The sequence below is a fragment of the Lycium ferocissimum genome, chromosome 4 (genome assembly GCF_029784015.1).
Source record: "Lycium ferocissimum isolate CSIRO_LF1 chromosome 4, AGI_CSIRO_Lferr_CH_V1, whole genome shotgun sequence".
NCBI classification, from domain to species: Eukaryota; Viridiplantae; Streptophyta; class Magnoliopsida; order Solanales; family Solanaceae; genus Lycium; species Lycium ferocissimum.
In genome coordinates this window covers 75,534,370-75,550,936 of record NC_081345.1, presented here as the reverse complement: position 1 = coordinate 75,550,936, position 16,567 = coordinate 75,534,370, and the positions used below count along the sequence as shown (strand labels likewise).

The 16,567-nt window shown below is 30.6% G+C and overlaps 1 protein-coding gene across 1 annotated transcript; it reads left to right on the top strand.

The window, feature by feature from the left end:
- Positions 1-7,994: 7,994 nt before the first annotated feature.
- Positions 7,995-9,765, top strand: LOC132053651 (hydrophobic protein LTI6A-like). Its single transcript, XM_059445755.1, has 3 exons — positions 7,995-8,224; positions 8,673-8,776; positions 9,491-9,765. The coding sequence occupies exons 1-2, from the start codon at positions 8,144-8,146 to the stop codon at positions 8,757-8,759; spliced, it is 168 nt and encodes a 55-aa protein (XP_059301738.1). The 5' UTR covers positions 7,995-8,143; the 3' UTR covers positions 8,760-8,776; positions 9,491-9,765.
- The last annotated feature ends 6,802 nt before the right edge of the window (positions 9,766-16,567 follow it).

Sequence of the window (16,567 nt, the reverse complement as noted above, 5' to 3'; positions counted from 1 at the left end):
GGTGTAAACTCACTGTTATAGGAAACTCCTCTATATCACCTATTATTGTTTTAAGCAGGATTCTTCATACATGTCCTTTATGACATTTATATATTTAACTAGCAAACTATGCCCGTGCAATGCACGGGGCCCAACATGATTAATTTGGTTACTCACTTTAGTTAGTCTTTATGATTTGTATATTTTGCAAATGATACTGCGATTCTCCTTAGTGAGTCTTTATATTTTTTTTCCTCCTTTCCTCTTATTTTTCCCCTTAATTTCTCAATTGTTGGTAAAATTTGTCTTATTTTGGTTATGTTCGCCTCTTTTTATATTTAGTAAGTTGACAATTCAAATATCCTACATGTCAAGTTTATAATCACAAGATTCAAATGATATTTTATTATATTATACACATTTTTAATTTAGAACCACGAGATTCAAAAGTCTATCTTTATTTCTTAAACTCCGTGTCTAGTCAAACGTAGACACTTAAATTGAGACAGAGGGAGTATATGCCAAATGAAGAAAATGAAAGGACAATTGAGACACTGCAGACACGTGCAGACTTAAAAAGTAAACATGGGGACTTAAAAAGTAAACACACAAGAGGTAATATTAATGTTAAACTTCTGAAATGTACACATGTTAGTCCCGACTTAGAGTACAATTTCAGTTGCTTTTTGTACAACTTATTGTTGTTGTGTTCGTCCACCTTGGGCGTTTGTTGTTAAATAAAAAAAATTGTCTTATTTTGATTATGTCCGCCTCTTTTTTTATTTAGTAAGTTGACAATTCAAATATCCTACATGTCAAGTTTATAATCACAAGATTCAAAGGATATTTTATTATATATACACATTTTTAATTTAGAACCACAACATTTGAAAGTCTATCTTTATTTCTTAAACGTCGTGTCTAGTCAAACGTAGATACTTAAATTGAGACAAAGGGAGTATATGCCAAATGAAGGAAATGAAAGGATAATTAAGACACTGCGGACCCATGGGGACTTAAAAAGTAAACACACAAGAGATAGAATTAATGTTCAACTTCTAAAATGTACTCATGTTAGTTCTTGCTTAGAGTACAATTTCAGTTGCTTTTTGTACAACTTATTATTGTTGGGTTCGTCCATCTTGGGAGTTTATATATAATAAAGAAAAATATAGAATAGAAAAATAGGCATATATTTTTAGTAATGTAGCCAAGTAATATGGGACGAATATGAGTACTTCATTTATTAATTCTTAAAGAATGTGAAGTCGAGTATAGTAATGTGTGGTAATATGGGACGAAAGATTTATTTATTAATTAATTCTTAAAGAATGTGAAAAGTCAAGTATAAGAATGGAGCCAAGTAATATGGGACGAAGGAGTACTTCATTTATTAATTCTTAAAGAACGTGAAAAGTCGATAACGTGGCCAAGTAATATGGGACGAGGGAGTACTTCATTTATTAATTCTTAAAGACCGCTAAAAGTCTAAAGCAAACATGTAAAAAACCAATGGAGGAGATAAATATGTGTCGGAGAATTAAAATTGAAGTGCATACATGTATACATGAGAAGAAAATAAATATTCAAGAAAACGTGAAAAGTCAAAAGTGAACAAGTAAAAGTGCACGGAGGAAATAAATGTGTCGAAAAATTAAAATTGAAGTACATACGTCTATAAATGAGAAGAGAATAAATATTCAGTACTATAACATATGTCTACGTGGGATTTATTAATTCTTAAAGAACGTGAAAAGTCAAAAGTGAACAAGTAAAAGTGCATAGAGGAAATAAATAAGTGTATACGTGTATACATGAGAAGAGAATAAATATTAAGTACTATGACATATGTCCACGTGGGATAAAAAAGTAGTTGGTGAAAGTTTACAAATTATATAGCTTTTAGTATAAGCATTCATTGCGTGTACAATTTATAAAGCTTTTGGTACAAGATTTCAAAGCTGTGTTAGTCCTCCCACCACACTTATTTATATATATAATCAGTGACAATATAATGGGTTTTGTAGGCCTTAGTTAGTTCTCAACTTTCTTGTTGGGGAGTTTGCTAACCAAATGGTTTGCACTTTCAATTTTGGCCTTGTATTTGATATTTATTGCATATATGCCAAATTATATTTTCAATAAATCAAGTCACTTCCAAACCTATTTGGGTAATACATGATCCCTCAAATTAACTTTTTGCATGTGGATGTGTACTTTTTTTTATCCCATAATTTTACCCCTACTTTATTTCTTTATTACTTAGATTGCACATTCAAGTGGGTAAATATAACAAGATTGAAATTCTTTAAAATGCTTCAGAAGTTGTCTAAAATGATGATTTCATATCTAACAGAAACAATTGTGACAAATATAAGAAAATACAATAATTTTAAAGAACTCATACTGTTGAAAAAGTACAATGTAGATGGTATTTTCACTTGGTAAATTTTAAAATTACTATTAAATTTCCCATGCTCTAATTCATTAATGATATTTAATTTTTATTTTGAAAGTATAAATTTATGTATTATATCTTAACACAATTTTACAAAATTATTAGCTATGTCGTCGCATTGAGACATGATTAAATTATTTAAATTTAGTCGATCCTAACTTAATTTGAGATAACTAGCATAAGGTTATTATGATGTAAATTTTACAAAATAATATTCCACTAAGACTAAGAAAAACGAAAAGAAATACCGTTTCCTCGCATGTATTTTTTGAAAGGAAAAGAAAGTTTAAATTAAGAAAAACATTTATTATTTGATAATTTTAATACATTTTTTTTATTTAATTAGAATTAGCATCTATTAAAATAAGTTCAGATTTATTTATTTTTTAATTTTTAATTTTATCTTTATTTATAGTTAAGTTCGCTAAATCTCTCAATGAAAGAATAAATATAGTGTGTATAGATGTATTTAGACATATGCTTTAATCATCATATTTTACTAGCATAAGCAGATGAGATTACGAGTGGCTATTCAATATATACCAAAACATCTATTTTTATCTTAAACTAAAAATTATATGTTAACAAATTCATAAAATGACTTCTCAGTTTACAATTAATTAAAGTTAGTTTGAAATTGTTTTACATACTTCAAATTATGTTAGCTTACAAACATTAAGTTATATCTACAAACATTAAGTTATATCTACCTCTTTAATACTTATTTCCTGCAATACTTGCTTCCTCATAAACAATTCTTTTAAGTAAGTTATCTAAGGAGCCGTTTGGACATGATTTGAAATTATGAGATGAAATCATATTTGAACATGCAATTTGGATTTCTTAAGTTGTATTTTTTCTTATAGCATAAAAACCCCACAAGTTGTGAAAACCATCAAAACTTTCTCAATTCTTATACAATCTTACCAAATGAGCAAGTCATAGTTCATAACAAAATCAATACGCTACTAGAAGGCCTTTCTAAAAAATCCAACATCAATTGATCAAACTTTAGTTCAATAAAAAGTAAAATTTAACATAAATAGTAATGCCACTACTCTTTAATATAATCCTCCCACATGGTACGAACAATCTCTTTACGCCGAGCATGCATTTCCCGATCAGATGACCGTGAAAATGAACCAACATTGTTACATTTAAAAAATTTATGGGTCTTTTTTTACAAAATATAAACTTATGGGTCAAGTTTTATATTTAAAAATTTTGAAATCATGATTTGAAATCCCAAATCATGCCTTTTTGGATGATTTGGGATTACATCTCATGAGATGAAATTGCATATCCAAACGCCTATTAATTATGTGACTAACTTAAGGGCCTGTTTGGAAAGCCACCTGGTAATTGGAATTGGTGTAATTACTAGGGTAGTAATTACACTGCCTAGTAATTACACAGTAGTGTAATTACAACGACCTGTTTGTTTGTCATAATGTAATTACAGTGTAATTACAAGCATCTTTGTTTGGTTGCACAAGTGTAATTACACAATCGCTTAATTTAAAAATAAAATTTAATTATAAAAAATTTAAAATTAATATTTAAAAAATATTGCCTTTATAAATGATATTAAATTAGTTATTTAATAACACATTGTTTCTTGAAAATATATTAATTAATAATTATATATTTGTAACTAATATTGTAACAAAAATAATTGATATATATTTTTCAAATTAATATTTAATTTTAATTAATTATAAAACTTAAAAGAAGATTTTTTTGTGAGAACGTCATGGATTGGATGTTTGACAAAAAAAAAATATTAATAAATATAATGCCATAACATTATTCAAATGTTTGACACAAAATATCCATCAAATGTAAGTGAAAAATAAACAACATGCAATGTGAAGGCAAATAACTTAAAGTTGGAATATAACCTAAATTCAAAATCCAAAAGAAAAAGTTCAACATAATACTCTTATGTCAAATTCCAATATTGCATAAGTAAGTTCCAACGTAACTTAAGTAAATAATTCAAAAGAAAGGAAAAATATAAGTTTATAACCTCATTCACAATGAAATTCTACTTTAATAACGTCACTCGTTATATGTCAAGTTTGTTAATGACTCATTCTTTCCAATATTAAGAGGTGTAGTTTCAAATATTAGAATAATAACACGGTTATGCTAAATGAATAAAATAAAAAAAAATACGAAAGAATTACACGAAACCCCAAGTAAAGGTTGGGAATGAAAAGAAAGAAAATGAAAAATAAATAATATAAAAAGAAAAATACATTTTAAAAAATAAAAATAATTAAAAAGTAAAAATAAAAAAGAAATTAAAATAATAGAAATTAAAAAATTAAAAATCAAAAAAATTAAAATAATAGAAATAAAAAATAAATTAAAAATAAAAATAAATTAAAGAAAAAAATAAACAAACTAAAAAATAACCCTGTAATTACAGGGGGTAATTACACCCATTCAAATTTCCCTTGAGAATTGGAGAGTGTAATTACACCTCACGTCAATTACACCCAATTCCCACCTAACTGTGTAATTACCTGGTCAAACAAACATGCCAAATTGTGTAATTACACCCAATTACACCCAATTCCAATTACCTGGGTGGCTTTCCAAACAGCCCTAAATAATTTTAACAATACATAATTAAAAAGCAACCATATTAAAGGAGTTTTCCAGAAAAGAACGCAACACAAATTAATTTTTTCTAATTAAAACTTTTATGAGTACTCTTTACCTTGACCTTGGGCCCGGACTCAGCACGGGCTTTCATGAACTAGTATATAATAGAAAATATGAATGTTTATCTTCTTCACCACCCACCAAAGGACTTTGCGTGACACCCTATCGTATACTTTCTCTAAAAAGGTAAACATCTTCAGCCTACATCTATCTCTCCTCAGAGCCACCATAGCGACCTCTCACACCTCCTCACTCGGGCATCTGTGCATCTCCTCTTCACATGCCCGAATCATCTCAGTCTCTCTTTTCTCATCTTGTCCACCACAGAGGCCACTTCTACCGTTTCCCGAATATCTTTGGTCCTAATCTTATCTCTCCCAATATGCCTACACATCCATCTCATCATCCTCAATTCTGCTACTTTCAGCATCTGGAAGTGCGAGTTCTTGACCGCCACACTCCGCCCCAAATAATACAACTGGTCTAACAACCACTTTATAAAACTTCAAGTCTTGGTGGGGCATTCTTATCACACACGACACCGAATGCGAGCCTCGCTCCAATACGATGTCTCACATTATTGTCAATCTTCCCATTTCCTTGGATTATTAACCCAAGATACTTGAAACTCAATAGGCGAACCGTAAGCCATTTTAAACACTTAATCAATTAATGTGCGGTAAAGTAAAGTGATAACCATATTGAAATCATAAACTGGGTCTCATACTCATAAACATGTGGAATACTAAAGCACAACCCCAAAACCTAGTGTCATAAGTACAAGATCTTCTAATACGAGTACAAACGGAATGAGTCACTATACGGTCGTCTCAGAATGAAAAGACAGAATTATTTTAATTCGCACGAGATTCAATAGTTGAAACTATTGCTAGTTTTAATTTAACAACAATTAAAGTAAAATTTTGATAGTTTTTTTTCAAAAAGGCATTAATTATAGGTGGAAGAAGAAATCCTAGTCATATAAAATTATGGTGCAGATTTTATAGATCGCTACATGTAACACATCTTCTCCAATTAAGGGAGGTTCATCTTCTAACGTTCTACTTTTGATTTCTGCGCAATAATATTTATATAGTAATTTTTTTTGAAAAGCTGCTAAACTGAAAAGCATAATTGTAGCAACCTGTTAATGCCATTAATTAATTGAATTTAAAATTTTAAGCGTTGGAGAGAAAGAAAAAGAAAAGAAACAGGGAAAACAGGGGAATTTTCAAACGAAAGTGAAAAGGAGGGTGTCCTGAAGGGGGCCACGGAAACACTTGTCACAAATATAAGGTGCCCTCACACAACTATTGTGGTTGTGCCTCAACCATGATAAAAAATTTCTTAGTTGTAGGAGTTTATTTGAGCCAAAAAAAAACATTAAGGGTATTTATAGACCAAAAGGTTAATGGAAGGCATTTGTGAACCATTTTCAATACATTAGGGCTATTTGGCCCTTTTCCAATTAATATAAATACTTTCATCTTATTAAGAACTCGTTTGAACATATATATATATATATATATTTTAAAATTATTAGTTATACACTGTGTTAATTTTTCACTCCAAACTTGTAAAAAAGATCAACTTTTTAAAAATCTTTATTCAACTTATATCCTGTTTGGCTAAGCTTTTGGAAGGCAAAAACTTTTTTTTTTTTTTACCAAAAAGTGCTTATTTTAAAAAAAGTGAGGTGTTTGGCCAAGCTTTTAGGAAAAAATAAGTGCTCCGGGGGAATCGCAAAATCTGTTTTTGAGAAGCTAAAAAATAATTTTTTCTCTTAAAACACTTTTTTGAAAAGCACTTTTGAGAAAAAGTACACGTAGAAGCACTTTGTAAAGCTTGGTCAAATCCTAATCGTTGCTCGAAAGTGCTTCTTAAATTAATTGGTCAAACACAAATTGCTTCTCACCAAAAATACCTTTTTGAAAAACACTCATAGAAAAAAATATTTTTCAAAATAAGCTAATTTTATAAGTTTGGCCAAATAGGCTTTTAACTTCAATACTACTTTTTTTCAAATATCGATCAAGTTTTACCGGCTACTATTTAGGAAGTACAATATTAATTTAATTTGCAAATGATATTTACTACATTTAGTAAAGGCTTCATTAACTCGACGGAACGCGAAAAAATAGGCAAGTAACCATTTGTACACTATTAAATAAAATTATCTATCATTTTTAAATTAATTGCCTATTTTATTTAATAGTGTACAAATGGTTTGGGGTAGAAGTAGAATTTTTTTTTTTTTGAGAAGTTGAAAAAATAGCTTCTTTCCAAAAGTATTATTTTAAAAAACACTTTTGAGTAAATTCACTTATTAGAAACACTTCCCAAAAGGTTGTAGTGCGATGGATACGATCCCTTCATTCTTAATAGGGATCTTGTGTTCGAGTCCTGCCTGTGGAAAAAAAAAATTAAGAAGCCCTTCCGCTTTGTCTTTAAATGAGTCTTATGCGGCGTGAATTTAAATCAGTCGGGGCTTCAATATAGATACCGGATATTAGGAAAAAATCCAAAAAAAAAAGAAAAAAAAAAAAGAAAGTAAACTGATGAGATATGAGCCTATTTGGATGAGGCAAAATAAACGAAGAATAATAAAAAAAAAATAAGTTGGGGTAGGCTAACTTTTTTTTTTTTTACTTATAAATGTTTTCAACTTATAAGGTGCTTTAGATAAGCTTTAAGCCAAACGTTCAATTATTTTTTAGGTTTATTTTATGCATAAAATGACTTTAAAATTTGACCAACCAAAACACTCAAAAAAATCGAAAACAAATTTTTATAAAGAACTTCTAAGTGCAATCCAAACGGGCTCTAGGCAACACGAAGCCTCCGCGTAAACGTAGAAAAAGCATATTTCATTCATCGAATAAACGTGAAACACATGGTCGTTGGGGGGTGTCTCACTTTGCCTATGTATCAGCAGGCAGTTCACAATTTCAGTTTCTATCAATACTGAAAAATCACTTTCCCTCTCTTCCATATATATTTTCAGTAAATTTCTTGTGACTAGTAAAAGAAAAAATGGGGGCCATGACTTGCATAGACATCCTTTTGGCCATCATCTTGCCTCCCCTTGGTGTCTTCTTCAAGTTTGGTTGCAAGGTAACCTTCCTTTTCAATTCTCTGTTTTAGTTATGGAAGTTGTGCAGTATCTCATATCTGTTACTTAAACATAACATGCTTCTCCGTCCCAAAAAGATGTCATAGTTACTATTTGGACAGTCAAAGAGTATTTTCTTTGATCATAAGTTTTTCAGATATTTTTTAAATATTTTAAATTGTCAATTATTGTGACTTAGTACTTTATATGTAGTTTCTAAATATGTAATTTTTATTTTAAAAAAATTAAAGATTTTATGTCCAAATTCACATCAAATATTAGTTAGTTTGACCCCATAATTCGAATCCAAACAGTCTTTTTGGGTCGGAGGCAGTATATATAAAGTTTAGGAGAAAAAAGGTTTACAACTATAAAGTTTATATCCCCAACTTTTTGATGTATGTCTATCTTGTTGAATTAACCTTTTGTATTGATTGGTATAAAAAACAGTGTGAATTCTGGATCTGTTGTTTGCTGACTCTCTTCGGATGGCTGCCTGGTATTATTTATGCTATTTGGGTCCTTACCAAGAACTGATCATCTCTTCCCACATGGTAATCTTACTCAAATGCCGCCCTTCCCTTGCTTGAATTTACAAATTACTTTATACTAAGCTAATAAGAGTAATATTGCAAAATTTACTTATATAAGTATAAATCGGGGAGAGAGAACAATGAATTGTGCACCTTTACAACGCTATGGATATCGCTAAACTCACCACCCAAAAAGTTATCCCAATTCAAATTTCGTTTCACTGGTAAGCAAAATTTAATCCACGAACTAAAATTTCATCTTTTGTGTATATTGTTGTTGGAAGAACAAGAAAAGAGTTCTACCATGTTAAAGTGCAAGAGAGAGGGGGCTACGTTTTCTACCAAAGACAGAGAAGAAGGAGCATTAATCTCGAAAAACTGATTTTACCCATTATTAAATAATTATATAGACTTATCTACAGGAAATTATTTTTCTTTAACCTTCTATTCCTGTCCCTTCCTACGGACAGAGTGACCCACGACCCATATCCAACAACTTATGCCCGGCGTTTATGTCGAATCACGTGCTTTAACCATGGTTAAGTAATACACTGAAGTGAAAACACACAATAATTAACTAGGTTAAATAATAAAATTGTAGAAGATGCATGTTTTGTTATCACTAGTTTGGTGTAAACACAAACATGCAATTTCTTTACAAGTATTCTGTCAATTTGCTAAGAAGACACTGTGTTCCTTACCATGCGAATCCTTTTCCTTTTTAACTCTTGACAGATATCAAGTTGCTGGCGCCTATGAATCAAGATTTTTTACTTATAAAGTTGTAATTCCTCCTTCTTCTTCTTCCCTTTTTTTTTTGAGAGTTTTCGTGAATCTTGTGTGCTTCAGTACAGAAATCTGGATAGAGTTGATAATGTCATTATTAGCGTTTCTAATGTTCATTACATTGGTTGTATGTTTTAATTGTAATGGGATTCACAGTTTGTGATACATGTATCAAGAGTTATTAGCACATTTGATGTTATAAAAAGTTGGTGATATTATTGTAATAGGAGTGGACCAGCTTAATATATGTGTTGTGTTCAATTATGTTAACATTATGAATTATATAAAATTTAAACGTGGCGTACATTGACTGTGTTGTGTGCTAGCAAAAAGGAAAATGACAAGGCAAATTGTCGAGTCGCATTCTGCTAGCCCTACCAGTCCACTATCATGTTGTTAGGTAGGATATTTTTTTCTATTTAACCGTTTGTATCCAAATTCACTAATTTGATTAATATGAATTTGCTTTCACTAGATATTCTCAAGATTCGTATATAAAATCTTTAATTAAAAGTGAAAGACTTAGTAGGCGTTTGACCATCAATTTTGAAACCATGGTTTGAAATTATGGTTTCAAACCAACGTTTGGCCATTAATTTTAAGTCGTGGTTTGAAACCTGGTTTCAAACCAGCGTTTGAACCCAAATTATCCAAAAAAGCATGGTTTAGGTTTGAAACCATGGTTTCAACTTTGTTAAATACAAAATTTAACCCATAAGTTAATATTTTGTAAAAAAAAACTCATAAGTTGGTAAATATTTTTAACAATTACCCCATCAATCATTTACCAATCTCATTAACTTTCACTAACGTTTATTTATGTCTATCTATCTTTAATTTATGTGGGAAGATTATATTAAATAGTAGTTACATTACTATTCATGTTAAATTTTCGATTTTATTGAAGTAAATTTGATTAATTGATGTTGCATTTTTAAAAAAAGCCTTCTAGTAGTGTACTAATTTTGTTATAAACTATGATTTGCTCATTTGGTAAGATTGTATAAGAATTGAGAATGTTTTGATAGTTTTTCACAATTTGTGGAGTTTTTTATGTCTATAAGAGAAAATACAACTTAAAATATTCAAATTGTATATCCAAATATGATTTCAAACCATGTCCAAACGGGGCCTTATAATCATCGCCATTGTATGATTATATTCTTTTACAGAGTTGGATTCAATCCCTCACCACATAGTGAAGGATGAGGGGTTCACACCACGTGAGCTACCCTCCAACCCAATGGTGATTGGCAAACTTTTTATTATTATTATTACATATATATGTACTTCCTCCGTCCCAAAAAGATTGTCCTCCTTTCCTTTTTGGTCTGTCCCAAAAAGATTGTTTCCTTTCTATATTTAGAAACAATTTAACTTTATGAGATGATTTACAACCATACAAATATCTAAGGCTTGTTTTGGACTACACATTTCAAAAGTCTTGCTTTATTTCTTAAACTTTGTGTCAAGTCAAAAGAGGACAATCTTTTTTGAGACGGAGGGAGTACTAATTTTTACAAATGTGCATTGTAAATAGGAAAAAAGTGTAAATATACTCTCAACTTTGCGATTTAGAACAGATATACCCCCGTTATAAAAGTGGTGTAAATATACCCCTACCATTATAAAATGATGCAAATATATCCTTTTTGCTGACGGATTTTTTAAAAAAAAATCATTTAGTTTATTTTTTAATTAAAAAAATACCACATGGCTTTAAAAAAAAAAAGGCTGCCCATTTTTTTTAGTAGACATATTTTTCTAAAGACATATGATAATTTTTTTCTGCTGGTTGGGTCCGGTTAGTTTAAAAAAATGGGTAGACTTATTTTTTTTAAAGCCACGGAGATATTTTTTTAAACGAACCAGACCCGATTCACCAGAAAAAAATTTACCACGTGCCGTTAGAAAAATATGTGTATCCAAAAAAAAAATGAGTAGACTTTTTTTTGTAAAGGCACATGGCATTTTCTTAATTAAAAAATAAGCTAAATTATTTTTAAAAACAATTCCGTTAGCGAAAAGGGTATATTTTCACTATTTATGTAAGGGCAGGGGTATATTTGCACCATTTTGTAACGGCAAGGGTATATATACATCAGTTTTTAATGGGAATATATCTGCTCTAAATCGCAAAGTTAAGGGGTATATTTGCACATTTGCCTTGGCAAATGTTTTTGAATCAAAATATATTTATCTAGCAGCAGAAGGAATAATTGGGCTGTGACCTAAAGGAAATAGATATGCATATTAACCAACAATTCTGATAGGAAGTTTTGGTCCTCAAAATCCTTACGAACTTAATGCATCAAAATTGTTGCGGATATTTCAAGCTGCCCGCATTTTAAAGGGGGGTTTCTCATAAAACTCTACAACATTATTATCTAATTCTAATAAGCTTTTAGTCTTGTCAAGTTTAGTTGCCCCTTAAATCTGAATACATATACATCCCATGTAAATATCCTTGAAATGAAAATTGAAGAATAAGATAGGAAGAAAAAAATATTAAGCCAGTGTTTTAAAGTAAGAGAATAGATATATTGGAACTGTTGATGAGTATATTATTATTAAATTGGGGTTGTTGTAAAAAATCAAAATTTCAAATTAACTAAAAGAGTAGTAAACTTAGAATCTTCAAGTTGCATTGACATCAACACTTTTCGGTTATAATTCAAATATCTTATATTAACTATCAGTCGCATCTATTATCGAATATTTAATAAATTTTTTAATATATATATATATATATATATATATATATATATATATATATATATATATATATAAATTTGACCAAAAATTACTGAATTCATGTGAATTTATAATGTACCCTTTAAATCCTTCTATATGATATATATATGATATATATATATATATATATATATATATATATATATATGAATTTGACCAAAAATTACTGAATTCATGTGAATTTATAATGTACCCTTTAAATCCTTCTATATTCATATCATTTATGTTTTATTATCAATATTACTTTTCAATTACTCGTATCAACAAAATGGACAAGGAAAACCTACCTAAGTATATGAGAATACTCTGTATATGGGATTTATGAAACCAAGTCGTTAACATTATATTTTTTTTTTTCAACGTGGTGAATTAATTATGTCGAACTTATCTCTAGAAAAAAGAAAATCAAATACTTATTTTTCAATTGTATCATGCCAAAAATTCTTGGAAACTCAAAGTGACAAATTTATATTAAACTTCAAAATCCTTAATATTAGTTCATTGAAATAAAAATATTAAATTCTTAATATATTTGAAAGTCATAAATATAGTTATATAATGGTCAAATACAATTTTATAGAACGTAAAATTTATCTCGTAATTATTTTTAATTTTTCTCTATTAGATTCTTGCACACAAGCGAATGAAATTTGATCCTGCCAGAAAATTGGTTTCGAGTTATCTCTTTTTAAACATAAAAAGAAACATGGGGCGGCTCACATATAGCCCTAATTATCATCATGAAAGCAATAAATAGTTAGAAATTAGCAGCTTGTCTTAGAATATTCAAAAAGAAGTTGCTTTCAAGTTTATTAGGGGGGATTGGTATATTTTTGTACGTTATTATGCTTACTCTTCTTAGGCCATCCAAAGCGGAGGCAGAAGTGACACTTGATATTTTAATTTTATGGGTTCTAAATTTTAAATAACGATTTGAAGTGCTAATAGCTGAGTTTCTATATATATATATATATATATATATATGAATTTTCTAGCAAAAATACATCATTTGAGCAAAACTCGGATATAGGCTTCTACCTCCGGCCCTGATCCAAAGTCAGTAAATTCACTAATATTTGCGATACTAGTTCTAAATTGAGCAATCTTTTATACAATTTATGCTATAATATAAAGGAGTATATTATGCAATAGCAATTACGCCTCAGCCCTAAACAAGTTAGGGTTGGCTATATGAATCCCCTTTATTCATTGAAACTCATAGCATATCATTATCATACTAAATAAAAAAGTAAATATACATACACACACACATATATATATATATATATATATATATATATATATATATATATAGACACCTCAACTAAACCTTGTACCTATTGAGCATTCAGACTACATCGAATTTGTTCCAATTAGACACTTTTTGGACAGTCAGCTAAAATTACAAAGTGTGTGCAATACACTTGCGGGGTGATATGGCATGATGACTAATTAAAAGAGGACCTGTGATATTTGGGTGCAAAATAATAATTTAAAGATGAATAAAAAGGAAAAAGAAAAGAAAAAACTATTTCTCAGCAAAAAATAAATAAATAACTCTATTTTCTAAATCCCACCCCACTTACCCCACCCCTACTGGGCTACTGCGAGCGAACCACCAACACCGCTTGCTTTAACGAACTCCAAGCAATGAGCCACTGTTCATCTAGCCCCTCTCTCTCTCTCTCTCTCTCTCTCTCTCTCTCTCTCTCTATATATATATATATATATATATATATATATATATATATATATATATTTACTTTTTATTTAGTATGATACATATATATATATAGGTTTGAACCCATCCGGAGACACTTGTGGTTGACAACATTTTGCACTTAGACACCTCAACTAAACCTTGTACCTATTGAGCACTCATACATCGAATTTGTTCCAATTAGATTGGACAATCAGCTAAAATTACAAAGTGTGTGCAATACACTCCCGGGTGACGTGGCATGATTACTAATTAAAAGAGGACATGTGGTATTTGGGTGCAAAATAATAGTTTAAAAATGAATAAAAAGGAAAAAGAAGAGAAAAACTATTTTTCAACAAAAAATTAAATAAAAAACCCTATTTTCTAAATCCCACCCCACCTACCCCACCCCTACCGGACTACTGCAAGCTAACCACCACGAACCACCAACACCACCTACTTCAACGAACTCCAAGCGATGATCCACTGTTCATCTATCCGAAACAAGTTCGACGCCAGCGAATTATGGCCCAACTACGACGAACCAGCTTATAAAGACAATAATTTCAATTCCAAAGTCAAGTTCATTGTCGCCTCTTCTTTATTTTGTAGTTGTTTGTTAGTTTTTGTGCTGCAGGGATAATTTATTTCTTACGGAAAGGTAAATGTAAATGGAAAACCATAAACAAGGTTTTAAATAGTATGTTTTGCCAAGGCCAAAAATCAGTCATATCAATGGTTTCACAGCACCCTTTTTCTTGATTCTTGACATTTCATTTTTAGCTCATAATTTCCATTGACACAGATCAAACCCAAGTTTATACTTCCACTATGTGAGCCCTGAATCACCGTCCTTCACTCTCTTTTGAGTTCTGATAACCAGCACAAAACCATCAGATTTCCTCCTTCTCCAAAATTAGTGTGGCGGTGCTCTGGTGGAAGGTGGAGTAGGCAGCAGGGAGAAATAATGAGGAAGAACAAGGAGAAAAAATATATTTTTTGCCAAAAAAACCTCCTCGCGCGCTCAGAATTGGTGCATCACACATGATGTGCCAAGTCAGCTGAAAGTGTCTAAATGGCACATTAGGGTCCTACTTCAGGTGTCTAAATGGTACAAGGTTTAGTTGAGGTGTCTAAGTGAAAAATCCTGCCAACCACAGATGTCTCCCGATGGGTTCAGCCATATATATAGGGTTTTTGCTAACCTACAACATGCAATATACCCATTTTTTTGTTTCTCCAAAATACTCTTAAAAACACATTACAAGCACATTAGCTAATGGGTATTTTTGTCTTTATCCAACATTTTAATACTCTTGGCTTCTTCCCCATTCGAGTTTAATGCCTCTTTCTCCGACCAACATTGAATTCCTCCAGATTCGAGATCTTTCTCTCTGGCTAGCTACAAAATTGTTACTCTCCTCTGTGCCTTTGTTTTTCTTTGTTCTTCTATGATGGGGTTTACAAGCACTATTTGTGCAAGTTTTGTGAATCCCTATTTGGTTTCACCCATCATACTTCTGATCTCATCTTGGTTTTTGTTGATGAAATTTTAGTTATCATTTTTTCAAAAGCAAAGAAAGACATTAAGAATTAAAAAGAAAACAAATTCCCAAATAACCTTCCAATCTTTGCTTCTGTTTCTAGAGGGGAAACAATTACAGCAACATTCATGATTAGGCTTTTCATTGTTAACTCAGATTTTTTTTAAAAACTCTTTATCAATGTTAATTGTTGTGAATTGAAGTTTTTGTTGACGGAGGGAACGGAAGGAGTCTAGCGTTGAAAGAAGGAAGAAGAAGAAAATGTGGTCCAATTAGAGGAAAACTAGAATTGGGTTTAGTTATAGGGAAATACAAAAATGCCCATTAGTTAATATCTTGTAATGTGTTTTTAAGGGTATTTTGGAGCGGAAAAAACGTGTACATTGCTAGCCTACAACTTCATGTTGTAGGTTAGCAAAACTAATATATATATGTACCCTAAAAGTTCTTTAACAAGTCTAAAATGTATCCTCAACCAGTAGTTATATGGATCTTTTTCTTCCATTGTGCCCTATTTTTAGCTATGTTTACACTGATACCAAGCATTTGTATGTCTTTCGAGGCAATTTTCTTCTATGTGATTTTAGGTCTAGTTCCCTTTTTAACATCTTCACTTACCAAAGTTTCACACCTACGAAATGGTTCATCTGTAGGTCGACACAGAACATGCCTAAACCATATCAAGCAACCTTCTCACATTTTATTCTCAATGTGTGCTGCCTGCACCTTCCGGTGAATATGGTCATTTCCAATCTTATCTAATCAAGTATGATCGCATATCCATATTAGCATCCGCATCTCTAGAATACTCATCTTGTGGATATGTTTGACTTTAGCAGCTCCAACATTCACTACATATAACATTGCTGGTCTTATACCTAATCTATAGAACTTGCCTTTCAATTTAGTAGGCATCCCTCTATCGCATAACACCCTGATAGCACTTCTCTATTTCAACCATCCAGTTTTAATCCTATGAATAATATCTTCATCTATCATTCCATTCTCTTGAAATAACAAGCCTAG

Excerpts from the sequence above, each read along its gene's own strand:
- LOC132053651 (XM_059445755.1), top strand. The coding sequence starts at position 8,144 with ATGGGGGCCATGACTTGCATAGACATCCTTTTGGCCATCATCTTGCCT. Across the intron at positions 8,225-8,672 it reads TCTTCAAGTTTGGTTGCAAG|TGTGAATTCTGGATCTGTTG; the intron begins GTAACCTTCCTT and ends TATAAAAAACAG.